Below are 26,743 nucleotides of genomic sequence, written 5' to 3'. Positions count from 1 at the left end.
AGGCTGATGCATGAGAATCACTTGAATCTAGGCGGTAGAGGTTGCAGTGCAGTGCAGTTTGCACCACTCCAGCCTGAGTGACAGAGCAAGACCCTGTCTCAGAAAAAAAAAAGAAAAGAAAACATGATAAAATAGCAAAAAATAGAACTTAAGAATCAGACAGTCCTGAGTTAGAATCTCGGCACTACTTCCTGCTAGCCATATAACCTAGATGAGTTATTTAGCCACTATAAATGTTCATTTTTCTTCTAAGAATATTTTCTAGGATTCTTACAAAGATTCAGTGAGATGCTATATGCAAAACTCCTAATATAGCACTTGATACATAGTAAGCCTTCAATAAATTGTCCCTTTCTGTTATTTTTAGTGGTAACAGGAGATGGGGGAGAACAGGGGAAATACAATGATAAAGGAGGCAGAAAAGCAATGAGGTTGAAAATTAAGAGTAATGGCCCCATCAGTTACAGGGCACTTGCTGTGTGGCAGGCACTCAGTTAAGCTAGTTTTGTTTATTTCATCTAATCTTCACTAAAGTACTTAGGTCAGTGATGTTAGGTCAGGGTCTTGCTCTGTCACTCAGGCTGGAGTACAGTGGCGCCATCATAACTCACTGCAGCCTCAAACTCCTGGGCCCAAGGGATACTCCCACCTTAGCCTCTTAATAGCTGGGACTACAGGTGTGCACCACCATACTGGGCTAGGCTTATTTTTAAATTTTTTTGTAGAGATGGGGTCTCACTTTGTTGCCCAACCTCGTCTTGAACTCTAGGCCTCAGGTGATCCTCCCGCCTTGGCCTCCTAAAGTGAGCCACTACACTGGCCTTTATCATTATTCCCATCATACACGAAAAGAAACTGCGACTTCTTGGTCATTTCTCTGTTGAAGGAACTAGAACTTGCCCAAGTTTGTATAGCCAGTAAGTAGCAAGTCTGATGGACTGATAGTCCATTATTAAACTTGGACTAATAAAACCTGATAGAGTAGCTGGAACCTCCTGAGTAGCTGGAATTAGAGGCGTATGCCACAATGCGCTACTAATTTTTGTGTTTTTAGTAGAGATGAGGTTTCACCATGTTGCCCAGGCTATTCTCAAACACCTGGGCTCAAGCGATCCAGGTGCCTCGGCCTCCCACAGTGCTAGGATTACAAGATGTGAGCCACTGCGTCCACCCATCAGGTTTTCTGATAGTACAGTATTAAAAAGAAATATTAATGACCTATAAACATATGCAATGATGTTCAACTTTACTTACAGAGAAATGTAAATTAAAGTCTAATAAGAAATCGCTTTCTACTTCTCAGGGTGGCAAAAGTACCAATATTTCATAACATACTTTGTTGGCTATGGAAAGACAGTTACTATGACAAAATTTATGTAACTCTTCTAGGGGCAAGTGGCAATATCTATTAAAATTATAAATGCATTTATTTCTTTCAATCTGTAATCTTATGTGTATAAATTTATACCACACTTATACAGAGTTAGGTGTTTACAAGATTATTCTTTACAACATTTTGGGCAATAGCAAGTAATTGGAAACAACTCAAGTATCCATCAGTTGGGTACTGTTAAACATCTGTACAACATATTACTATATAGCTGGGGGATAAAATAATCACCAATATATTTATTGCTAAGTAGGAAAAAAAGGTGCTAAGTAGTGTGTGTGTAATATATTGCATTTGTGTAAGCAAGTTGGAAATAAGAATATATATTAATATTTGCCTCTATTCACATAAAGAAACAAGAATGATACAGGAAGGAAAATAATGAAAAAGAGTGAAAGAGTGGTTATGTAAGTTCCAGAAGAGGCAGGATAGAATAAATAGCAGTTGAATTTGCCTTATGCCAATGTCAATAGCTTTTTTCCTTTTAAGTGTATATATTTTAGATAATAGGCAATACATTTTCATTATTCAGCTATCAAAACAATATAAAAAGTTGTATAAGACAATTCTTGTTCTCATTCCCTCTTCATCCTCCCTCTTTCCCTTTCCCTAGTGTCACGCTCTACTCCCACCCAGATAATTACTTTGTTAGGTTCTAATTTGTCCTTCCATAGTGTCTGTAGGCAAATATGAATATGAATTTCTCCATTACTCAATAAAATGCAGCATACTATCACTCTGTTCTGAACCTTGCTTTTGTTTTTCACTTAACATATTTTGGCAGTGTGTTTATATCAGTGGATTTAGATTTTTTAAAAAGTTGCCTAGTGTTTTGTTTAAATACTTGTGTACCCAATCACTGAATTACTTTTCTATATTTAAAAGAGGGAAGGGCAGAGGGAGGAAAATGAAAAAGAAGAATCAAACTGGGAAGAAAAAAGAGCAAAATATAAGGGAGGAAGAGAAGAAAGGATTCATGTGTTGGGAAATGATAAAGTGTCAATGGCTCTCTCATGAAGATACTGAGTTAGGTCAGTTTCTTTGGTTGGCTACCTCGTGTCTTGGCTACATACAATACAAGTAAATGGTGACATATAGGCAGATTGAAGTTGCTTGGTAAATAATGTGGTTTAAAGTAGGTGATTCTGTTATAGTTGTCTTGCTAATCTTGTTGGGTAATATGAGAAAGAATAATACAGATAAAATCCCATTAACAACAAGTATCTATAAAATTCATTAAGAGTCAAATTTCAGCTAATAGTTGCCTGTTTTAATCTGTAGCCTACTGGATCTAATAATTCAGTATGCATAAAAATCCCTTGGGTGACTGTCAAAAAGTTGCTGGTCCTCAGAAACTGATTCTGAGAATTAGGACATGAGCATAGCTTTTGGGGGGCCACCATTTAACCCACTAATGGAACTTCTTGAATGTGGTTTGTGGCTTTATGTCTTTCACCAAACTTGTGATGTTTTTAGTCTTTTTTTCAGAACTACAATCTTTCTGCTCTCCTGCCGGAACCCTGATGACACAAATTTTAGACCTCTGCCATTGTCTCATAGGTGTTTGGGGTCCTGTTTGTTGGTCTGTTTTATTCTTCTCTCTGTTTAGATTGGATACGTTGTGATTTATGTTCACGTTCACCGACTCTTTCCTCTGTCATTTCCATTTTGCTATTGAGCTCATTCTGTAAGTTTTTTTTTTTTTTTTAATTCAGTTATTGGGGTTTTTAGTTCTGAAATTTCATTTTGGTTCTTTATATTTTGTGTTTTTGCTGTGACTTTATTTTTCCGTGATTTTTTTTTTTAAAGATTGTTTGCAGTTCTTTGGAGCATGTGTACAATAGCTGCCTTAAATATCTCTGAGATAATTAACATCTGTGTCCTCTTGGCATCGACATCTGTTATTGTCTTCTCATGCAAGCTGAAGTTTTCATGGTTCTTCAAATGCCTCATAATTTTGGATTCTATCTTGGGCATTTTTTATGTTTTATTAGGAGACTCTTGGTCTTAATTTAAATCATATCAAGAATGCTGATGTTTTTATTTTAGTATGTAAACAACCTGGCTAGATTCATACCACAATTTTACCCTTCTTCTATGGGGGGTGGCTCCAATGTCAGCTACATTTTCAAAGCCTTTGCAGTGCCCTTCAGATATGTCTTATGTATGTTCCATCCTATGGTCAATCTAAGGTCCAGATGGCAGGTGGTTTGTTCACTTGTCACCATTTTTGGCATCGTGACTGAGGTGGGATCTGGGGGCTGAGCTCAGTATTTCATAAACAACTTCATGGGGTTGTTTTCCTGAGTCCTCCATCATTGTGATTTATCTGGCACTTTCTAGTTTCCTGGGACTCCCGTTTTTGTTTCTCCAGTCATAAAGCTGGAGCTTTAGTTACCCTATGATACCACACATTTCCTTGACTATGCTTATGTCTGTAACTAAATGGCAGGAGAAAGGAAAAAAGCTGTGGGTATCACAGCTCCTATTGAAGAAGAAGATTCTTCTCACTGTTTCAGTTTCCTACAGGTCCCATTGCCTCTGCTGTCGCTACAGCCACTTTGGGGTTGCCTGTGGTTTGGGGTGTGAGAGAACAGAGAGAAGAGGACAAAAATGGGACAAGAGATTTCCACATTCTAAGTGTTAGGATTATTTTCCCTTTCCTGCTCCTTGAGAATGAGGCTTCTCCTAGAGCTCTGCCTGTTCTCATTGATGCCTAGGGTTCAGGCTGCATTGCATTTGGTCAGGAAATACGAAGGGACAGAAAACGGTAAATTCACCAATAGTTCAGTGATACTTGAATTCTGGTCTTCTTTCCCAATGAGGCTGCTCCTATTTCAGAGTCCTCAAATAGTTGCTCTGTGCATTCTGTCCACCTTTAAGTGACATTCAGTGGAGAGACAGGGTGCAGTACGTTTGCTCCGCTTTATCCTGGACTGGAACCCTCACAGCTTTCTTGTTAACCTGTGTTCTATACTACTTCTCATCCTTTAGGACACGATGGGGTGGTAGCTACTCTGATGGAAAGACTAAAGGCTCTGTTCTTAGTGTTGTGTGCATACTCCACAGTCTCAGGGCTCCCACTGCCCATGGCATCATAACCTGATGTGCACTGAAAAACCAATTGTTTTATAAATAGTTATTACAAAATGACACATTATGCGGTCTGAAGGTACATTTTAGGTTTTGTTTTTAGACTAGGAAAATGATCTTACTTTTTGCATTTGTGTTCTCACTGTAGGGTAATCATTCTGTGTTATCACACTATCCTAGGTTTTCCCAAAGGATCAGCCAAAACCTCACCTCAAGCCACGCATATGATAACGTAAGTAACAAGATTCTTTTCTAGCAGTGCACCTAGTCAGCAGATTCTTGTGGCCAGAAAAGAACTCACGGTCATTAATTCCCATGTTCTGCTCAGTATTGTGTTGATGCACAGCCCCTGTTGGCAAGATGGTTAAGGATCAAAATTTTTTTGGAGTTTGTAATTGCTGTCTCCACTTCCTTTGCTTGTATTCTCTTTGACAGACTTCAGACACGCTCTTCTACCACTCTGTGGACATAACTCTTGTCAAGATCACTGGTGACTTCTGTATTATGAAATTTAGAACTGCAGTTCCATAGTCCCTCATTTTATCTAATTTATCAGCAACAAATGACAAAATCGTTCACTTCCTTTCTTGCACACATGGCTTTCAGACATCAGCCCACTTTGGTTCTTCTCCTGCCTCACTTTCATTTCTTCTCCATCTCTTTTGCTGGCTCTTCCTCCTCTACTGATCTTTCATTGCTGGAGACCCCAGGGATCAGGCTTCAGACTTCTCTATCTACATTCATTCCTCTGTGGTCTTTTGGTCTCATACCTTGAAATAACCATTCAATTTCTGACAACCTACAAGTTTGTATCTCTTGTAGGTCAGACCCCTTCTCTAAACTCAGAACTCATATATCCACTTTCCACTTAATATCTTCTCTTGATTTCTTCCCAGTCTCCACTCTCAACCTGCCCTTCCTGTAGACTTCCCACCTCAGTCAATGGCCTCCACTCTCAACCTGCCCTTCCTGCAGGCTTTCCACCTCAGTCAATGGCCACTCTACTCTTTGCTGCATAGGTCAAAAACCTTGGGTAATAGTGTTTGACATCCACCTTTTTACTTTTACTTTTAAAATATGTCAATTATCCAGCCACTTCTTAATACCTCCACTTCTGCATCTTAGTCCAAGCCACCATCAGGTGGACATTGCAGTGGCCCCTAAGGGAAGCCGTTTCAACCTCTGCCTCCCTTCGCATCCCTCCTGCCCACCTCAAAATCTGTTCTCAAAACAAAAACTGGGGCATTCTTTTTCAAAAAGTAAAGTCATATTATGTCACTCATTTGCTCAAAACCCACCTATGAGTTTCTTCCTCACTCCATTTTACTCAGTAAATGCCTGAAATGCTGGTCTGACCACACCTGTCACCGCTCCAGCCTCACCTCCTGCCCCTCTCTACCTTGGCTCACTCTGTTCTAACCACACTGGCCATCCCCACTTCAGAGACTGTGAACTTGTGTCCTCTTCAGTAACCACAAGACTCACTTTAGTCAAGCATTGCTTAAATGCCCCCAATGATGAGACATTTCCTGACCACGACCTATTAGAGCAGTATTCTACTTCAGTCTCTCTCCCACCCACCACTCTGCTTTTATATTAGAGCACATGCCATTGGATATCTGTTTACATTTGTTGATTGTCTGCGTCATCAGGGCAGGAACTTGGTCTGCTTTATTGCTTTATTAATAGTGCCTGGCAGCTGATAGGTACTCAGGATATATTTGTGGAATGAATGAGGAAAATTCTGAGAAATTTCTAATTATGATTTTAATCTTTTATCAGTCCTGATTTTGTTGTGTCACTGAGTGCCTCTCTATAGATTTAAGATTTTTTTTTTTTCCTACTCAGGACTGAGATTTTATATTCAGAGTGAAACAACAGAGAATCTGGCCTGAGCCATTGAATCTGCTTCATTTTTAAAAGCAATATATGTTTTGTTTTGTTTTGTTTTCAGTTTCTATGGGAAATGGGGTGCATTAGGCATAAATCCAGACAAACATATAGTAAATTCTTGCCTTTGAGATAGAGTCTCACTCAGTCACCTAGGCTAGAATATATAGCAAGATCATATGATCATAACTCACTGCAGCTTCAAACCCCTAAGCTCAAGCGATCCTCCTGCTTTGGTCTCTGGGGTAGCTGCGACTACAGGTGCGAGCCACCATGCCCAGCTTTTTTTTTTTTCTTTTTTCTTTTTTTTTTTTAGAGCTGGGGTCTTGCTGTTTCCTAGGCTGATCTTGAACTCCTGGGCTCAAGTAATCCTCCCGCCTCATCCTCCCAAATTGCTGAGATAACAGGCATGAGCCACCATGCCCAGCAGAAATGAAGTAAATCTCATAAGTGATGATTACCTAAAAATACTAAAGTAATAATTAAAAACAACTTGTTCTTGTCCAGTTCAAAGTATATGGTTCTTGGAACAATGTACTTGGAAGTGTAGGAGTCTAATAAAAGAAAAGCTTAATGTAGAATGTTTATATGAACATGTGTTATGCTTTCTTCAGTTTCTGGAACATTCAAATTCAGTGTTTCTACAGCCGGTTAGTCTACAAACCACTGCAGCAGCACCATCAAACCAGAGTCTGCCACCTTTGCCCAGCAATCATCCAGGTACATGGGACCTTATTATTTGCATCAAATAAGGAAACTTACGAGAATATATGAGTCTGCCAGAGATTCGTTGGTAACTGAAAATAGGAGAAATTAGAGGTGCTCCTTTGTATTTTTAAGCAAATGAAACAAATTCAGGGCAGATACCATTATGACTGACTATAAGAGACTGTAAAAATGCTTGTGTTAAACTGACTATTGTGTTTTGACTGCTAAGGTAAATGAACCTTTAGTTGAGGTTTGGAAACCTTTCTGTTATATACAGATTTGTTGAACTTGGGAGTAGCATTGGAACACCAGTCTGTTTTGGTTGTGTTTATTAGGATCTAATATTTGAAGTCTAAATTTTAAAAAGAATATCAATTGCATGTATTCCTCGAAAAGCACAATGTATGTTTACTGGTCTCTTTTTTTGCCTAAAGTGATGACAAAAAGTGATCTCCAGCCACCTAATTACTACGAGGTAATGGAGTTTGATCCCTTAGCTCCTGCTGTCACTACAGAGTAAGTCATTTATAAAATGATTGATTTTTTTGTCTTGGTTCCCTTTGATAGCAGAGCTAACAGGCTTGGTTATACATTTAACTTTGTTTAGGTCTTGCCAGAAATTGATGGCCTTATTAAAAATGCCTTATGAGGTTTTATGGCAGCTGTTACTCTTAATGGTCTTATCGTTCCGGCCGTGTGACTAAAAAATAAAAATGCTGGGGTTGCACATTAAGAAGTAACTGGAACTAACATGCTTAATGGACTCCTCGTAGATTCCTTGGCAGAAAGTCATGTTCTCTTTAGCTTGAGAAGGGTACTAGTCACTGGTGACATAAGTTTATGCCACATTGACGGAATATTTTAGCTGCTCTTTAAGAACTGATCCAAAAAAAATCTTGTATTAGAACTTGATTTTAGTCTTCCAAAGCATTAGTATAACAATTACCTTTTACTTCAAATCCTTAAAGCAGCATTATCGTATGATTTCATAGTGGGCAAGATATATAAGTATCAGTGGAATGGTAAGGTCCTTAGAACTTTAATATACTTTGAGTGACTGAAGGTTACTCCCCAAATTGTTAAAAATTATTAAAGCACGTTTTTTGGAAATCATTGTTCGGAAACTGACAGCCTACAGGCTGTATCTTGCTTGCAGTTGGTTTTTTTTGTTTTTTTTTTTTTTTTTTGACCTGTGCAGAATTTAAAATGTGCATTTTAAAAATTAATTGCTGGTTTGGGAAACTTTCAACCATGTTTTTCCTTGGCTCTCACACTGATGTAACAATGAATGCAGACACTTGGGACCCCCAAATATGTGAGGATTTCTCTCCATCAGCAGGCAAGCAATGAATTCTACAATGGACACCAGCTGGGTGTCCTCTGATTCAATTCCAACATCATCTACCTGGAGATAGGTTGAGGGCTCAGTCCCCACCACCCTGACACCTACCTTCCCAGACACCAGTCACAAGCCTGGGCCTCCAAACTTAGGACTGGTTTCAAGTTGGGTTCCCATGCCTGCCTCTTTGGGTTTGATTAGTTTGCTGGAGCAGCTCACAGAACTCAGGGAAATACTTACATTTACTGGTTTATTCTAAAGGACATTGCAAAGGATGCAGATGAAGAGGCCATGGAGTTTCCCTGTCCTCCCTGGAGTCCCACCCTCCAGGTACTTCCACATGTTCAGCTATCCAGAAACTGACTCCACCCACCCCAAACCCAACCCAGTCCTCTAGGGTTTTTAATGGAAGCTTCTTGATGTCAGCAGTTCCTTCCCCCAGGGTACAGGGCAGGACTCTCTCTAGGGAGGCTCTTATGACCCACAGTCAAAAAGGTGGGCGATTAGAGTGGTGCCTTGGGGCAGGTGAAAGGAGGACTAGAGAAGGTCAGAGCAATTCTGCTTCCAGAGGCTGGCTCCTAAGGCCTGACACACCCAACATTATAACAAAAGACTGTAATAAGGGCTATGGGAGTTGTAAGCCAGGAACCTTAGACAAAAACAGTATGTATCATAAGACCACAGTTGCCAACAGCTGAAAACTTGGATATTTGAAAATAAAAAATCTGGACTTCTTGATCATTTAGATACTCTGGCAACGCCAAGCCTGAATTTTTACATGCCAGCTATGGGCTGGGGCTGAGTAGTAGCTATCTCCTTTACACAGGCAGGCTCTGCAGCCCTCAGGCCCTGTTACCCACCAGAAAACCCAGGGTTCATTCACCTGGAGAGTAACAGACGACTCTTCCCAAGAACACAGGTTTTGATCAATAGCAATTTTATTAGCACAAGTAAATTCTTTAGGAGGCAGGGTCAGAGGGCATTCTTTTGTAACTTCTTCATGTTGATCCAGGGACACTGTATCCAGAGATGTTAGAGGAGTGAAAATCTCTAGGCACTAAAACTAAATATGTTTTAGGATCTCCCAGGATAGGTCGCAAAGGCACCTACAGTTGAAATTTTTCTAATCTAGAAGATATGAATTTTACGAAGAGGTTAAAGATGCAGGGACCAAACAACAGTAGTAAGAGCAATAAAATTAGTGGCCCCATTAGGGGAAGAAACCAAGTAACACTTGGTATTGCTAATTTGAGAGTTTCTCAAATAGAGTTAGAAGTATGGTTATTAGGCCGGGTGTGGTGGCTCACCCCTGTAATTCCAGTGTAGCAGGACCAAGCTGCAGACAAAACTCCTCAGACACCTAGTTAAAGAAGGAAGGGGTTTATTCAGCCGAAGGCATCGGCAAGACTCCCGTCTCAAGAGCCGAACTCCCAGAGTGAGCAATTCCTGTCCCTTTTAAGGGCTCACAACTCTAAGGGAGTGCGTGTGAGGGTCGTGATCAACTGAGCAAGCAGGGGGTACATGACTGAGGGCTGCACGCACCGGTAATAAGATTGGAACAAAACAGGATAGGGATTTTCAGTGCTTTTCTATACAATGTCTGTAATCTATAGATCACAGAACCAATTGTCAGAGGTCAATCCTTAACTACCAGGCCCAGGGTGCACCGCCAGGCTGTCTGCCTGTGGATTTCACTTCTGCCTTTTAGTTTTTACTAATTCTTTCTTTGGAGGCAGAAATTGGGCATAAGACGATATGAGGGGTGGTCTTCTCCCTTATCAGCACTTTGGGAGGCCAAGGCGGGCGGATCACCCTGAATTCGAGATCAGCCTGGGCAACATGGTGAAACCCCATCTCTACTAAAAATACAAAAATTAGCCAGGTGTGGTGGTGAGCGCTGATAGTCCCAGCTACTCAGGAGGGTGAGGCAGAAAAATTGCTTGAACCCGGGAGGTGGAGGTTGCAGTGAGCCCAGATTATGCATCACTGCACTCCAACCTGGGCAACAGAGCGAGACTCTGAAAAAAAAAAAAAAATACATACATACATACATATATATATATATATATATATATATATATATATATATGGCTATTGATTAAAAGTGTGGAACCAAGAGGCTTGGGCATGGACCTTCCTAATGTTAACTTCCTATTTCCCCTGAGGTATTTATTCAGGTACAGCAAGAGGAATTAATAACTGCACAGTCTCCTCCCTGTTACTGCTAAGAGGCAGTCTAATGCTATACAGTTATCTAGTACCACATTAGCCAAGGAGTCTTATGAGGTCCCAAGTTTGGAACTTCCCCAGGAACTAGGGCTAGCATGGCAGTGCCATGGGCTCAGAACACCTCTATCCTGTCTTGATTTAGAGAAATTGTGGCTCCAACCTTAGAAGTCCAAAAGGAGAATGGGACATTTGGGGAACAGAAGAAAGAATGAGTCAAAGTTTTAGATACCATTTCATGGACCGGAGGCTCCAAGAATCTTTTATTTCCTTTGAGACACATCCCTTATATACATTCCCTCCTGGATAGGAGTGATCAACACAGAAAACATGGCTACAGTGTTGATCAAAAACTCAGCTGATGGCCAGGTGCAGTGGCTCATGCCTGTAATGCCACACTTTGGGAGGCCAAGGTTGGAGGATCATTTGAGCCCAGGAGTTCAAGACCAGCCCTGACAGCATAACGAGACCTTGTCTCTACAAACAAACAAAAAGAATTAGCCAGGTGTGCCTTAGTCCCAGCTACTTGAGAGGCTAAGGCAGGCAGACTGCTTGTGCCTAGTTGGAGGCTGCAGTATGCCATGATCACAGTGCTGCACTCCAGCCTGGGTAACAGACTATGTCTCAAAAAAAAAAAAAAAAATTTAAAAACCCAACTGGCTGCCCCCCTTATTCTGTGTAACCTGGGGGGGAGATGTGGATCTTGTTTTGACGAGCCAGGCAGGGAGCCCCATCGCCCCATCCATCAGTTTCTTGTCCAGTTACAGGCAACTGGTACCTGAGGCTTGTCCTCTTTCTTCCCTCTCTGGGGATGATTTGGACATTCCCTTTCCCAGCATCCTTTCTGATTCCAGTAAGCACATTGTTTGGGCCTCAGTGTAGGCAGGCCCTGATTTCCATGGCGGGGGCCCTGGTCACTCACCCATGCCATCTTCTTCCTGGTTTTCCTGAAGTAGTCTGTAGAGCTGCTGCATCTTCTTGTCCTCCTTTTCATCAGATGCCACATCTCTTTACTGTAGACCTTAAAGGAGATGTCTACCAGTTGGAAAGGGGGAGTGTGGGGACTTATTGCCAATTTTTAGAGTTTTCTCTGTATATCTGGGGCTGAGAGATGAAGTGGGATTAAAGTACTACTCGGCTTTTGGGTCATCTGGGTCCCAAGGGGTGTAATTCTGGAGGCATTCTTATTATCAATTTAGGAATGCTGATGGATTTTCATTAGGGCCTTGTTCTGTTTCTCTGAGATTTCCCCAATTGACCAGGGGCTGGCTTGCTTCCCTCATACCTCTGAGAAGCATATTCCTATAATGATGAAGCCACTCTTGATTCTTGTCATCATTGGGGTCCCAGTTTGGGTTAGCTATTGGGACTGACACCTCAACAGGACAGGTCACCAGGTTATCAGCACACATATTGTCTGCCTCCTCCTCAGTTTTGGCCATGGTAGCAGATTTATCTTCTGCTGTGAGCAGGGTTGCTGTTAAGGTCTGCACACCTGGCCAGGTAGGGTTATGTGTGGAGAATATTCTCCATATGCGAGTTATGAACTCTTGTGGGCTCACCCGTAAGCCCTTACTATGGGATTTCCAGTTATACAAGTCAACAGTTTTAAAAAACATAGACCCGAGCAAAACCTTTCTCCAACAGGCACGCTCTGAGTGGGAACAGTCACCTTCCAGGGTTATATGCATTCCCACTATGAGTGGTGCTCCCTGGCAAAGAAGAGTACAGCGGTGGGGGGGGGGGGTTGCTATTGCCATAGCAGGAACCATTGCTGGCTCTGCAGAGTTTGGAGGGCCCGGCAAATACATAACGGGCCCTTGCTTTCCCCTGGAGGTGCTGAGAGCACCATTCCCAAGGAAGAAGGTGGACTATGCCCCTGTATTGGTCAAGGTACCAGGCACCAAGTAGAGTTAGAGGGCCTCACTTCTCTTGGAGAGGGAAATAAAGGGACTCTTCTTGTTCCCTTCCCTACAGGCCCCCACATGACTGGTGCTTCCTCTTCAGAGGCTTCTAGAATTGGCAATGTAGTTCCCTTTGGCCAATTTACATATTCTGCATTTCATCTGCAGGGCAGGGTTTTGATAGAGGGCCATAAAACATTGCATGTAGGGTATTTCTTCCCATTTACCGTATTTCTTGCAAAGTAAGTCCAACTGGAGAATTGTAGTAAGTGACCCATGTTCAGACCATCTCTTCTGATCTCCTAGGGAATACTGGGGCCAGGCTCTATTATAGTAATATATCATTTGCTTTTTGGTCATGAGTTGATATGCAGTTTCCATTGCCAGAGGAGGCACCCTAACAAGCTCTCCTTCCAAGACCTGGTTCACCACATCCTAGGGTCTCTGCACAGAGTTTGAGGGGCTTCCGAACTCTGGAGATTAATGATAACACAAATCCCACAACTCAGCTTGAATACTTGTGGTCCTCTTTGCTTGCCACTATGCAAAGCCATCTGGAGTGGAGGTCCTGGGGAGCTGAGAATGTTAACAGTGATTTCCTTTCCCTGGGTCATGTTCAGTCCGGGCAGCCTCCCAGGAGATCTCATGGAGACACTGAAAGTAGTTTTGGATCCAGCTCAGGTGGTGGGGAGGTAGGTAAATCAATCAAGTGAGGTGTTTCCTCAGAGAAAGCACACACACTCTGTTCACATAACCTTTGTATCACTGCATTCTGGTTCCAAGGATCATGATCCCACCAAAACTGCCCCCTTTGAAAGTTGGTCTCCTCATCAAACCAATAGCAGTCCTTCTGTGACTGCTGCAAAACAAAGCCTGATATTTTAGGGGTTGCCACAGACTAAGGGTAGAGGAATCCAGACTTCATATTCATTCAGGCTACAGACAAGGAAGACTATCGAGCCCTACAGTCATACCAGATAGGGATCAACTCCTGAAGATAAGCATCCTTTATGTTGGGGATTCCCCTTGTTATAACGATGGCGATGTCTCTCAGTCTCCCAGACCTGAAAGAAGGAAGTTCTTTTCCTCAACAATTCTGGATCCCTTGACCTAGGTCCTAATCCTGACAACCCAGAATCCTAATGATCAAAACCCAGACCACTCTTTTAGTAGTTCATGGAGCTGCTGCTTCGAAGGAGCACCGAACAAAAGGTCTGGACTCTAGGCAGCCACTTCTACTCTCCCAGAGAGATCTTGTGGTGCTGGTTAGTGGACTACACTAGACACCAGTTTGGGGGTCCCAAGGCCTTTCTCTAGTCTCCCTCTTGGCAACTGAGATGAGTTGGCCCAGGCATGCTTCCACAGCCCACTGCTTTGCCTGCCAGGAGCCTATAAGGGAGGTCAAGTCAGGGCTCAACCCTGGGTCCCATATGGGGTGCCGGACTTGTTACCCCCCCAAAAAACCTGAGATTCATTCATCTGGTGAGTAACAGACAACCCTCCCTGAGAACACAGGTTATTTATTTATTTATTTTTTGACAGGGTCTCGCTGTGTCACTCAAACTAGAATAAAGTGGCATGATCATGGCTTACTGTAGCCTTGACTTATGAGGCTGAAGCAGCCCTCCCTACTCAGCCTCCTGAGTAGCTGAGACTATTGGGGCACGCCACCATGCCTGGCTAATTTTTTTTTTTGAGACAGAGTGTCACTCTATCAGGCTGGAGTACAGTGGGGTGATCTTGGCTCACTGCAACTACCGCCTCCCAGGCTCAAGCAATTCTCATGCCTCTCCTGAGTAGCTGGGACCACAGACAGGTACCACCACGCCTGGCTAATTTTTTGTATTTTTAGTAGAGACAGGGTTTTGCCATGTTGCCCAGGCTGGTCTTGAACTCTGTCTCAAGTTCATTTACCTTGAACTTGAGCCTGAGCCTCCCAAAAAGTGCTGGGATTATAGGTGTAAGCCATCGTGCCCAGCCTTTTAATTTTTTCTTTTTTTATAGAGAAGGGGGTCTATGTAGACCAGGCTAGTTTTGAACTCCTGGGCTCAAGCAATCCTCCTGTCTCAGCCTTCCAAAGTGCTGGGATTATAGGCATGAGCCACTTGAGCCACTATAACCAACCAAGAATGTAGGCTTTGAGCAATAGGAGTTTTATTACTTGTCACAAATAAACCACTGGGCACAGTCTCCAAAGCAGGAAAGTGACAGGAGGGTTTTATGGGGTGATAGGGAAGAGGGTATGTTATTGTATGGAGAGGGGTTGCAGTTGTACAGATGCAGTGAGTTATTTCAGCACAAAGGTCACATGTTATGGTAATGAAGCAAGTACACTGGGATCCATCTGTAAATTTCTGAGGTCTGTCATGAGCTGGTTTAAACCAGCTAGCTGGCTGCATTCCACACAGGGTTTGGGGAAAAAAGCAGGTGATTAATCAAGTTGATTGTATTCCTATAGTCCCTGGAGACCCTTCCTATCTGCTTACAGCCCCACCCAACCCTCTGCATCTCTTCTTTGGGTGACATGTGTAGACATTTGATATTATGGTCCCTGGTTTAATCCCTCAATGTAATGGTTGACTTAATTTATGAGCAGATGTTAAGGGACTTAGGAGTCCACTATGTATTTTTTCCTAACTCAGGTTTGAGAAATTTCTCTAAGTCATTCTGCCTGATAGAGTAGATATATCACTGATCATATTAGTGGTTTAAGAAACTAGCACTAAACTAGGTATGCTTTCTAGAAACTTGTTTTTTCTCCATCCAAATAGGTAGTGGAAAATTTCTTGATTCTATTCAAATTAGGAGCTTGCTGTATGTAGATATGGCAGTGTCACAGAGACTGGAGGTGGGAGAGACAGTAAAAAGCTGAAGAGGTGAAGCTTTGGAACTCTTTATCCCTGTGATGGGTCTTTCTTTCTGGGGGTCAGAATGTCTCAGTTCTTTTGAAAGTCCCATGAAATTCAGGGACTTCTCTCCAAGGAAAAGTACAGAATCTTGCAGGAAATTACTGGGTTTTTCCACATCACTGGTTGTCCATGAACCCCAGGTTGGCAATTTTTGCTCTACCAGGACAAACAGTATGTTTATGAAGATATACACGATTCATTTATTTCAATATTATGTGCCAGGGACTATGACTGGACTAATTTATAATTTTGAGCAAGAAACATGCTCCCTTATCCTCACAGAGATTAAATGTAGCATGGACACAGAAATTAGACAAATCACCAAATACAGGTTTACAATTCGTGTTAATGTTATGAAAGAATATGGCAACTTGAAAGTGTATAACAACTAATTTAAATGGGGGTTAGAGAAAGCTTCAGGTAGCATTAAAAGCTGAGGCCCGCAATTCTTAGTTAAAAGTTTGGAAATGAATATTGTAGGCCCAAGGAACAGCCTGTACAAAGACCCAGAGGACAGAGTTCTGGCACATTCAAGGAAATGGAAATGCTAAAGCCAAGAGTAAAGAAAGTTAAAAGGGAGCTCAGTACCAGATGAGGAAACTGTAATTTGGAAGCAAAGAGAAGTGAGTACAACTGTGAAGAACAGTGCTAGGGGCAGACAAGTAAGATGAGAACTGAAAACTAGATAATGGATTAGAGATCACTTGATGATTTTAGTAAAGCTACTTTGATGGACTGATGGATATAGAACCCAAATTTCAGTGCATCTGAAAAGCACATAAGAGATTAAGTAGAGACAGTAAGTGCAGGTAACTTCTTAGAACTTAAATGAGAAGCAGTGATGAAAATGGGTTTTGGGCCAGGCACGGTGGCTCATGCCTATAATCCCAGCACTTTGGAAGGCCAAGGTGGGCAGATCGCCTGAGGTCAGGAGTTCGAGACCAGCCTGGCCAACATGGCAAAACCCTGTCTCTACTAAAAATACAAAAATTAGCCAGGCATGGTGGCGGGTGCCTGTAATTCCAACTACTCAGGAGAAGGAGGTAGGAGAATTGTTTGAACCCAGGAGGTAGAGGTTGCAGTGAGCTGAGATCACACTATTGCACTCTAGCATGGGCAACAAGAGTGAAACTCTACCTCAAAAAAAAAAAAAAAAAAAAAAAAGGCGGGGTGGGGGGAGTTTGGTAGCTAGAGGATACCAAGGCATTTACTACAAGTAGAGATGGAATTAAAGACTGTACTTTGTATAAAATGGGAGATATGGAAGATGCTGGAGAATCTGTGAATGTCAAAGAATAGAATCTGGCATAGAAGGAGAGGTTGAAGACTCAGGAAGGGGAGAATAACTGGGTGAAGTGCTTCAGAAGCCAGGAATAGATAGGATCACAGAAATAACGGACAATACAGATGAAGATAAACTTGAAGATTTAGTGATGGGAAAATGAGAAAGTTTCCATATCAAGACATTTAATGTATTAAGAATGAGGTTTCTACCAGAGAGGTCAGAGGTTTGAGGAGAGTGAAGAAGACTGAAATCGTTTTGAGGGAGATGAGACCAAACTTTTTAGGGAAACATTAAAATTGTAGGACCATTCTGGGGCCTTATGAACTTGCTGACCATAGTTTCACAATGCTGTGATTTTTGAGATTTTTCCTCAGCCATGTTTTGCTATACTGTATATATGAATGCTGTGCTTTCAGTTATAGATATTTTCCAGCTACAGACATATGTAAGATACATATAAAGAACTGAATGGGCCTGGCATGGTGGCTCATGCCTCTAATCCCAACATTTTGAGAGGCTGAAATGGGAGGATCACTTGAACCTGGGAGGTTGAAGCTGCAATAAGTCATGACTGCACCACTGCACTCCAGCCTGAGTGACAGAGTGAAACCCTGTCTCAAAAAAAAAAAAAAAAAGAAAAGAAAAACGAATGAAGGATGTCATTGAAAAAATACAATATAAAAAATGTACAGAAATGACAGTGACGAGCTACAGGTGGCTGAGGAGTCTGGACTATAATCACATAGGTTAAATAAACTGGAAGATTTATTTTTTTTTTTAAGACAAGAGTCTTGCTCTGTAGCCCAGGCTGGAGTGCAGTGGCAGGATCTCAGCTCACTGCAGTCTCCACCTCCTAGGCTCAAGTGATCCTCCCACCTCAGCTTCCTGAGTACCTGGGACAACAGGCCTGTACCACCACACCTGGCAATTTTTATATTTTTTGTAGAGATGGTATTTTGCCATGTTGTTCAGACTGGTCTTGAAATCCTGGACTCAAGCGATCCACCTACCTCAGCCTCCCAGAATGCTGGGATTATAGGTGTGAGCCACTACACTTGTCCTAATATTTTTAAAAAATGTTTGAAACCAGAAGAACTGAAGACTTTTTTAAGCAAAACATAAACTGTCCAAATTTGAGCCATATTTCTCATTTAAATCACAATAAAAAATTAATTGGTTCTATAAAATACATACTTTTAAGAGGCATAGGTATTGCAACATTAAGGGCAGGTTTGGTGGCTCACACCTGTAATCCCAGCATTTTATGAGGCGGAGGCAGGCAGATCACCTGAGGTCAGGAGTTTGAGACGAGCCTGGCCAACATGGTGAAACCCTGTCTCTACTTAAAATACAAAACAATTAGCTGGGCATGGTGGCATGTCCCTGTAATCCCAGCTACTCAGGAGGCTGAGGCAGGAGTATCACTTGAACCCGGGAAGCAGATGTTGCAGTGAGCCAAGAAAGCACCACTGCACTCCGGCCTGGACAAAAGAGTGAGACTCTGTCTCCAAAAAAAAAAAAAGGAAGTGCAACATTAGAATTTAAGAAAACTAGAATATACACTTCAGGGCAGAAACTTATTTTTAACTCATATATAGCCGGAACTCCAAAAACAGCTCAATTTTTAATTACGGTGCTGGCAGTTAAAAACGAAAATAGCACTTTGAAATTGATATATAACCCTTTTGCTGTGATGGCTTTGTTTCAGAGCTATTTATGAAGAAATCGATGCTCACCAACACAAAGGAACTGAAAATCACGGTGACTGAGGTAAAGACTTCAACTTATACAACTTAATTCCATATAATTTCAGTATAATTATCACTTTACATATTTAGTATTTATATTTTATAAGAGCCATCTGAGTCTGTCACTTTGAAATATGAGTTCCCCTGAATCATTCCAATTGTGCTGAACCATTGTTCACTAATGAGATTCATTCTTTGTGATTTTCTCATCTGTAAATAAGACTTAGAAATATAGTAGTTTATGGTATAGAAATATTAATGCTAACAAAATAGATGAGCAGTAGGTGTAGCACTGAAATCAGGCATTTGTCTTTTATGTGCGGTTAATACTTGTTAACCGGTACCAGTAGGCCCATTTACTGTTAGTACTCCAAATAGGTCTGAGTTTTTCCTATTTTCAGCACTGTAATCCCATGTATTTACTATTTAATGATCACCAATGAACTATTAAACTTATTTATTCCCCTTATACCCTCCCCTATGGAAGAAGCACATTCTTACCTTTCTTCTACTAGACTGTGGCTCCCCAGCCTCCCAGTAAAGACAAGAGAGTTATCAAGGAATGGGGAAAGAGGACAGGATGAATACTGGCCATTTTCTTCTCTTTATTTTAGAAGAAAGTGGATGATCAGCTCACTAGCCACATCAAAGGTGCCAACTCTCTAAAGGGTAGACTGTGCAGCTTTGAAGCCTGGAAGACAATACCTGCCACCATGTCAAAGCCACGCTGGAACATTTCTGCTATAATGAAGATTAAATAGAAGAATAACAGTTCCAGGATAACACTGATTCCTGACAACAGCGTGAGATTTCAACAGAACTTGTTGGAAACAATTACTCACTTAAAACTTCAGCAGAAGAAAAATTACTTAGTCCTTAGGCCAACCAATTTAACTGCAGTGTCATATATTTCACAGGCCCTCCTACATTTAGAAATCATCACACAGCTGTGATAAGAGTAGATTATTTTACTACAAAATAATTCTGAATAGATGAAAGCATAAAATGTGAGAAACTGAATGTATTATTCAGGAAGAATACTGAGTGCTTTCATTTAACTAAAGTTGAATGTAAAAGTCAATTTGCACTTCTTTATAATCCTCTGGTTTAGAATTGTAAATTGTTAAAACCTTGATGATTGTCATTTAATTATATTTCAGGTGTCCTGAACAGGTCACTGGACTCTACATTGGACGGCCTTGAAATATGATTCTTTGTAATGCTAAATAGTCTTTCTCTTTTTACTGCAACTTAACATTTCTATTTGGAACACAGAAAATGAAAATATTTAGAATAAGTTGTACATTTGATGACAAATAAATCACTATTAAAATAATACTTTTTTTCTTTTTTACAAAGGTTTTTTTCCAGAACTTTTGATGTCAGTAAATCTTCACAATCCCACCTGTACATTTTAACATTCATGGGCTTGTAATGATGACGCTTTGGCTAGCAGCCTAGATGTATTTTATTTCAATTTCATGATACTACAATTTCAAAGTAATCATCTATTCAGAACTCTGAATATAAAATAGCCCTGAATCTTAAAGCACAAATCAAATTTGAAGTAAGAATTTAAATCTTTGAACAAGCTGTTAGGGCTTAGTGACTCCTCTTCTACTTTGAGCTTTTAAAATACTGACTGTTCATAAGGAAAACAGCAACCAACTCTTTTTGATACAATAAACATGGTCAGAAGTTCCGGCCTATGACTTGAAACAAATAACCCTGATCATACCTTTTTGAAAAGCATTGTCAGATTCATTGCTGTAAGTATGAAGAGTTAATAATCTGGAACAGAATTATAGAATTAAGATGAACCCATGCCTACGTATTTAAAAAACAAAGTGGCTTAATATTATCAAACTCTTCAGTATGGTATTGAATAGTCAATCATATATGCTAGCTAGGTATGTGGGTTTCTTATGACAAAAGCTGAACTTGTTCTCTCAATTTTAAGTGAAATAAATTAGTTGAGAAAAAGTAATTATTTAAAATATAAGGCTTCATATTATTGTACAGTATTTCTCCTTTGAGAAGATAGGATACATGATTTTCCCAAAAATCAACTTTGAAGGAAGACTTAGTTGCTGACTTCAATTATATCCTGGAACTGGCAATGTGTGCCCTTCCTTTGCTTCAAAAAAAGTGTAAGAAAGAGTGATAAGATCAACATTAATCATTCTTGGATCTTCAGCAAATTCAGGATCAATGTAGAAAAACACTGGCATGTCTACTTCCTCTTGGGGATTAAGCCTTTGTTCTTCAAAACAGAAGCACTGGAAATTATAGAAAGACTTTAATAACATTTCTATTCTCATATTGCATAACAAACTATACAGTTCTTTTAGCATTCTAGTACACTTCTTGATTTTAATAAGCATATGGTTAAATACACAGTTCTGTGATAAGAGCATCTTTTCATCTCAATGAATTCTGCTTTAAGGATCAAGAACAAATTCTAATCTTAAAAGCAGATATTCATTTGGTTTGGTTCTCAATATCTGCATAGCAGGTATAGATAGTGAAGAAAAATAGCTTGATATTTAGAAGAAATTAGTTTTCAGAAATCACAAGATCTACTAAAAACACTAAGTTTCATACTAAACAGTTTGATGTACCTTTATCATATTCTGTAAAGTTTACACTTTGTTTTACCTGTATTTTATTGAAATACTGTCCAGCTTCAAATGGAACAACATTGTATGTAGAAATTCCAATTACTGGTTTGTCAGTAGGATTCTTAGCTCTGTAAAACGCCAGTGCAGTCTCTCCTGGCACCACCTGTTTTGAAGAATATATATATATGTATAATCAACACTTTGAATCTCACAAAGTTCCTCTTTTCCCTGCTAAATTAGTCTCATTATTTTGCCTATTCATCAGACCATAATACCTAATCTAATGCAGGGTTCAGCAAAATAAATTGTGAGTATTACCCATAAACATATTACTTTAAAAACTTACTTGCATATGTCAATGAAGAACCAATGTTCTAATATCTACAATTAGTTATGAATTGTCCTCTTGTATATTTGAGGTCTTCAAGGAATAATCTGCAAATTACATTATTTAAAATGTGTCCAAGCCAATCATATAACAGCCCTAGCCCAACTTTTCTGTAACACTTATACATGAATGTCATGATTGACTTTTTTTTTTTAAAAAAGATACCAACATTAAACTTACCTTAAAACCAGAATAAAACTGACTGACTAGAACCTTTATTATGCCACAAAGTGTTAATACTTTGTTTGGAGAAAATAAGAAAATAGCAAGGCTTAAAAAATTTTTCCAAAGGATATTCTGTCACTTGTACCAATTCAGCCACTAATACCTTGTATACTACCATGTAATTGGATAAGATTCATAATCATAACCTATAAAACCTTTAATTATTAAGAAGTTCCGTCATGTTTACTAAACTGGGCAAGCAATAATATTTATAAGGCTTTTCCAATATGGGTTGAAATTAATTCACTCTGGCTAATCCTCAATTAATGAGATATCAGTTAAAATCTTTCTTACAGTTGGTTAAAATTTTAGGAAAGCTTTTAGGTATAGTCTCAGTCTCACTGGAGTATAACATAACTATTTACTACTTATTGATTACTTCAAAGGCCCTCAATTTTTTTTTCTTTTAGAAGGACAGGGATACTTTTGATATAAACCAGTAAACTAATTATTGTCACCAATGCTTTTCCACATTTTCCCCATGTCTTCTATGCCTGAGGAAAAGTCAGGAAGCTATATAGCCTGACAGTTACTGCTATTCCCAACCGTTTCACTCATCTAAACTTAATTTCAAAATACTGACGGGTTCCATTACTATAAGTTTTTTTATTCCCATAGACTACTTTTTGATAGTGCCTTACACCTAATGTAAACAGAATTTATACTTTAATTTTTAAGTTACATGACAGTAAAAGTCAGTTTGGAACAAGAAAAAATGTCATGTTTTATTAGAATCACATTGTTAAAAGTAGTTCTCTAACAGTTTAAGTGATAAAAAAAGGAATTTACATTAATAAAGTAATCTTTTAATGACTGGTTAGTCACTTACATATATTTCTGTTTGCTGAGGTCTAAAGTTCCACTGGAGACTTGCATGCACATCTGCATTAAAGCTAATTTTAATGATTCGATCCTTAACAGGCACCATGTTTTCAATCTGATCTGAGGCATGACCTGCAACTGCTGATCCTCCAAGTCCAGTAGTCTAGAAAAAGATACCAAATATGTTAAACAACACTTTTAGGTGTTGATGATTATTTATTTGATAAAAGTTTAAAAACAATGTAGTATTAATAATCCATTTGGAGCCAAGTTTACATATGGTAACTGACCATTTCTGTAACTGTGTCAAGAGTCTGACCACTTTTGGGATGTCATGAGTCTGTATTTGTTACAGTCATTTCTCTTTTTCAGCAATCCCTTGGTTACCTGGCATGGTCAAAAATGAGTCTGGGAAAAGCAGAATCACTAGCTAAGTGAACTATTATCACTGATAGTAGAACTCACAATTTCCAGCTTAGCTATTTGTAAAAAAACACATTTCTCTTCATTGCTAGTATTTCATTAATAGAAATAAAATTTACCCATCACCTCGTAATTTCATTGAAAATATTAATTCAATTTTTCCATATTCCTGTCTGGTCCTTTTCCATATCACAGCTTTTATAATCCAAATTAGATTGTAGCTTCACTTCTATTAACATTCTGCTTTTCTAAGGCATCATAGGTATTTTCCCATGTTGGTTAATGTTTCTGAATCTTTCTCTGTACTTCTCTGTAGAGCTTTTATATAAATCAGTAATCAGAGCACCTAATCCCTATGGCCACAGAAATAATCATAGGGCATCAAGAATATTTGTGTCTGACACTTCTTTTATTCATGACAGTTATTTCCTTGACATCACTTTAAAAAAAAAAAGGCCCTTACCCAGCACTTTGGGAGGCCAAGGCAGGTGGATCATGAGGTCAGGAGATGGAGACCATCCTGGCTAACAGAGTGAAACCCCGTATCTACTAAAAATAGAAAAAAAAAAATTGCCGGGCGTGGTGGCACATGCCTGTAGTCCCAGGTCTACTCGGGAGGCTGAGGCAGGAGAATCGCTTGAACCCCGGAGGCGGAGGGTGCAGTTAGCCGAGATCGCGCCACTGCACTCCAGCCTGGGCGACAGAGCAAGACTCCATCTCAAAAGAAAAAAAAAAAAAAAAGCCCTTACTTCCAAGGTCATCTTCGGATACTTGAGGTTGCCAGAATTCTGATTACCAGATAATTAGCCTGTTACTATGCTAGGAAGAAAATAACAAATTTGAGGCTAAGGGAAGACTCCCAGCAAGATACAGTGTTTTAGCATCCTCTGTTTGTTACACAAGTCAACTAACTTTATTCGACTGCCATACAACATAACTGAATTACATTATATCCCTAAAAGATGCATCAGAGGGCAAGCAAGCCTTTATCCTTGTTTATCCTTCTGCCTGAGTGCTATAATGTTTAAGGTGTAACTCCTTTTCCTGAAGAATTTAAGTCACTTGAATAAAAATATTTTTCAGTGTCCTCCCTCAATAAAGATTCCCTGATACAGTCTTTGAATATGGATTCTTCAAATTTCTAAGTTCAATGCCTAGAGAAAGTAAAATAGACAAAAAGACTAGAAAACTGCACTGAAAAGATGTCCTGGTTGCTATTCTAGTTGTGCTACTAGCTCTAAGAACCTGATAGATTACAAATTACATTTGCCTTCCTGACCTATGATTGCATGTGGGCACATTTCACACATAATATTATCAGTTATTTCAGTTTGGGGCAGAGTTTCTCAATCTTAGCACTATGGACATTTTGGGCTGAATAATTTTTTGTTGTTTGGGGGTGAGGCAGTGCTTTGTTGGTTATTTAGCAGCATTCCCAGCCTCTACCTATTAGATGCCAGTAACACCCTATACCCCCAACTCCATGCTGTGACAACCAAAAATGTCTTCACACATTGCTAAATGTTCCCTGAGGGACAAAAATCACTCTCCTCCAGACCCTTGGCAGTCTGAGAATGACCTAGATTTGCTGATTTGGATTCAGTTCTGCTTATGATTTAACCAACTGGTAGTTTTAGAATTCATGTCTGGGTTTGGTCTCTGATGAAAAGTAATTCACATTCTATACTCATCCTCAGAAATCAATTATTGCACATTCCCACATAAATGCTGGCATTAGGAGACTATGCCAGAAAAGAAAAGTCCTTTTGTCTTCTGCTGCTTCATCTAAAAGAAAGGTAAATTGATCTCCACAGCCTGGGCATGGTGGCTCACGCCTGTAATCCCAGCACTTTGGGAGGCCAAGGCAGGAGGGTCACTTGAGCCCAGGAATAGAGACCAGCCTGAGCAACACAGGGAGACCTCCTCTCTACAAATTTAAATAAATTAACTTGCGCGCCCGCGCGCGCACACACACGGGCAGAGTGAACTCCAGCTAAGAATACCAGTCATGGTGTTAAAATAGCAATTCCCAAACTTTCCTGCACGTTGGAATCACCTAAAACATACTTGACAATTACTGATGCCTGGTTCCCACTCTGGCATTGTGATAAAAATGGGTAATGTGTGTGGATTTTTAGAAGCTCTCCAGGTGATTCCCAATGCAGCTGTACAATGAATTTTGGAAGCCACTATCTTAAACACTTACTGAACACAATACACAATGTGTAGCTCTCACTTGTGGCATGATTTTTAAACCGAAATTCCTGTCCCTACCCTAGACTTCCTAACCTGAATCTCTGGGGTAGGGGATCCCTGGAACGTGTATTTAACGTTAAGCTTCACGGTTGATCCTAATGCCCAGCCAAAGCTGCAAATTATTAGCTAAGGACAAAGGCTAAATCTCTAAAATACGTGAAACTTGACTTTGCCAGTGGTTCTCAAAACTTGGCCTCAAAATTAATTGCAGGACTTACTAAAATATAGATTGCTGGTCCCACCCCCCCCATGTTTCTGACTCAGTCCTGGAGTCGGGCCCTAGAATTTGCACTTTCAACAGGTTCCCAGGTGATGCTGATGCTGCTGGTCCTGGGCGCCACACTCCCAGAACCGCTGCAATGTACTTAAGAGATTCCAAGTTAAGTACATTACAGTTATATATTAAAAGGGTAGGGCGAGAGAGCCTCAAAGGCCTAATTCATGCCTCTTTGTATGGAGGAACTGCTAATCCCAGTTTAAGCACAAGAAACACGATAAGTCCAATTTCCAGAGTTACCCTTAGCACATAAACCACATACGGTTTGCAGACTGAACGTATGAATAATATCCATTTTAAAAGCGTCTGTGCGCAGGAGAGTAAGACTGCTGGATACCCGATTAGAGGCTGCGGACCGTTTTTTTTTTATTTTTTTTTTTGGGGGGGAACGAGGTGCAGTTCATAGATGAGGGAGTTTCACTCTGCAGCACAGGATAAGCACAATCACTAAGAAGAACTGGGTGCTACTTGCAGTTCTGCCACCAATTTGTTTGGTGGCTTTGGGTGTTAAGTGGCTGTTCTGAACCTCTCTCCTCTTAGGTAGATAATATCGGACACCAAGGCGAGGGCTTGTCCCGGAATTTGTCCTGCACCCCTCCCCTCGCATCTGCGCCCCCCTGCGCCCCCCTGCGGGCAGCGCCGGCCCCTACCTGACAATAGAGCCGATAAAGGGGTACGGCAGCGTAGGACGCCCCCAGCATGGCCACGGCGACAGCGGCCACGTAAGTGAGTGTCGTTTTGTTTCGCTGCCGCCATTCCTCCACATGCGCGCGCGTGAAAGGGTCGGAGCTCTTGGGCCGCCGGGGCGGTTGCAATGCTGGATGCCGGGCTGGAAGGCTGCAGTGCTTCCATGTCCCAAGCCACCTCAGTCCTTTCTCGGCAACTCCTGTCCCACTCCACTCTGGCCTAAGAAACGGCTCTACCCTCTCTGCAGCCCTGGCTGGAGACCCAGGATGGATCCAACGCCAGCCACAGAAAGTGACGCGCCTCCATCCCGGATGCCAGAGCCCTCCCATAACCCCCTGAACTAACACCCACGAGCCTCTCGGGGACGAGGTCAAATCTCGCGAGGGCTGCTCCGTCTCGCGAGATCTGGGTTGAGCCTGCCGCTGCCTTGGCTACCAGGCTCCTCAGGTGGCAGCGCTTGCAGTCGGGCTACGGAGGCCGGGTTGCCAGATTACGGGTAAGTTTGCGTTTTGCTTTGTGACCGTTCCTCCCACTTCGCTTCCCGCCAGAGCG

At 40.8% G+C, this 26,743-nt stretch overlaps 4 protein-coding genes across 22 annotated transcripts in view; 2 read left to right on the top strand and 2 right to left on the bottom strand.

Moving 5' to 3' along the window:
* Window positions 1-19,848, top strand: part of TOM1L1 (target of myb1 like 1 membrane trafficking protein) — a 59,655-nt gene extending 39,807 nt beyond the window's left edge. For 6 of the 12 annotated variants that reach the window (XM_030922855.1, XM_030922859.1, XM_030922864.1 and 3 more), the window contains 6 exons: window positions 4,664-4,715; window positions 6,988-7,093; window positions 7,516-7,597; window positions 8,682-8,750; window positions 18,453-18,514; window positions 19,107-19,848. In XM_030922855.1, coding sequence (XP_030778715.1) covers window positions 4,664-4,715; window positions 6,988-7,093; window positions 7,516-7,597; window positions 8,682-8,750; window positions 18,453-18,513 — 370 coding nt within the window. In that variant the 3' untranslated portion in view covers window position 18,514; window positions 19,107-19,848. The remainder of the gene's footprint in view (window positions 1-4,663; window positions 4,716-6,987; window positions 7,094-7,515; window positions 7,598-8,681; window positions 8,751-18,452; window positions 18,515-19,106) is intronic. The other 6 variants (XM_030922866.1, XM_030922865.1, XM_010357432.2 and 3 more) reach the window with 4 other exon arrangements.
* Window positions 9,337-26,657, bottom strand: LOC104657598 (cytochrome c oxidase assembly protein COX11, mitochondrial). Of its 7 annotated transcripts, none has more exons than XM_030922869.1 (6): window positions 26,155-26,657; window positions 22,556-22,711; window positions 21,151-21,276; window positions 13,525-13,614; window positions 11,569-11,667; window positions 9,337-9,780 (listed from the first exon to the last, which is right to left on the bottom strand). In XM_030922869.1, the coding sequence occupies exons 1-6, from the start codon at window positions 26,518-26,520 to the stop codon at window positions 9,724-9,726; spliced, it is 894 nt and encodes a 297-aa protein (XP_030778729.1). In that variant the 5' UTR covers window positions 26,521-26,657; the 3' UTR covers window positions 9,337-9,723. The 7 variants fall into 7 exon arrangements, with proteins under 7 accessions (XP_030778729.1, XP_030778731.1, XP_030778728.1 ...); XM_030922868.1 differs by lacking the exon at window positions 9,337-9,780 and adding an exon at window positions 10,514-11,123; XM_030922871.1 differs by lacking the exon at window positions 13,525-13,614 and having other exon boundaries at window positions 9,338-9,780.
* Window positions 11,634-14,276, bottom strand: LOC115894761. The gene has a single exon (XM_030922872.1). The coding sequence runs from the start codon at window positions 12,455-12,457 to the stop codon at window positions 11,837-11,839; it is 621 nt and encodes a 206-aa protein (XP_030778732.1). The 5' UTR covers window positions 12,458-14,276; the 3' UTR covers window positions 11,634-11,836.
* Window positions 26,617-26,743, top strand: part of STXBP4 (syntaxin binding protein 4) — a 205,396-nt gene continuing 205,269 nt past the window's right edge. For both annotated transcript variants that reach the window (XM_010357439.2, XM_030922854.1), the window contains exon 1: window positions 26,617-26,687. The gene's annotated coding sequence lies outside the window, so the exon portion shown is untranslated. The remainder of the gene's footprint in view (window positions 26,688-26,743) is intronic.

The sequence above is a fragment of the Rhinopithecus roxellana genome, chromosome 19 (assembly GCF_007565055.1).
Source record: "Rhinopithecus roxellana isolate Shanxi Qingling chromosome 19, ASM756505v1, whole genome shotgun sequence".
NCBI lineage: Eukaryota > Metazoa > Chordata > Mammalia > Primates > Cercopithecidae > Rhinopithecus > Rhinopithecus roxellana.
Note: the sequence above shows the minus strand (reverse complement) of the source record. Positions and strands in the feature narration are given on the sequence as shown.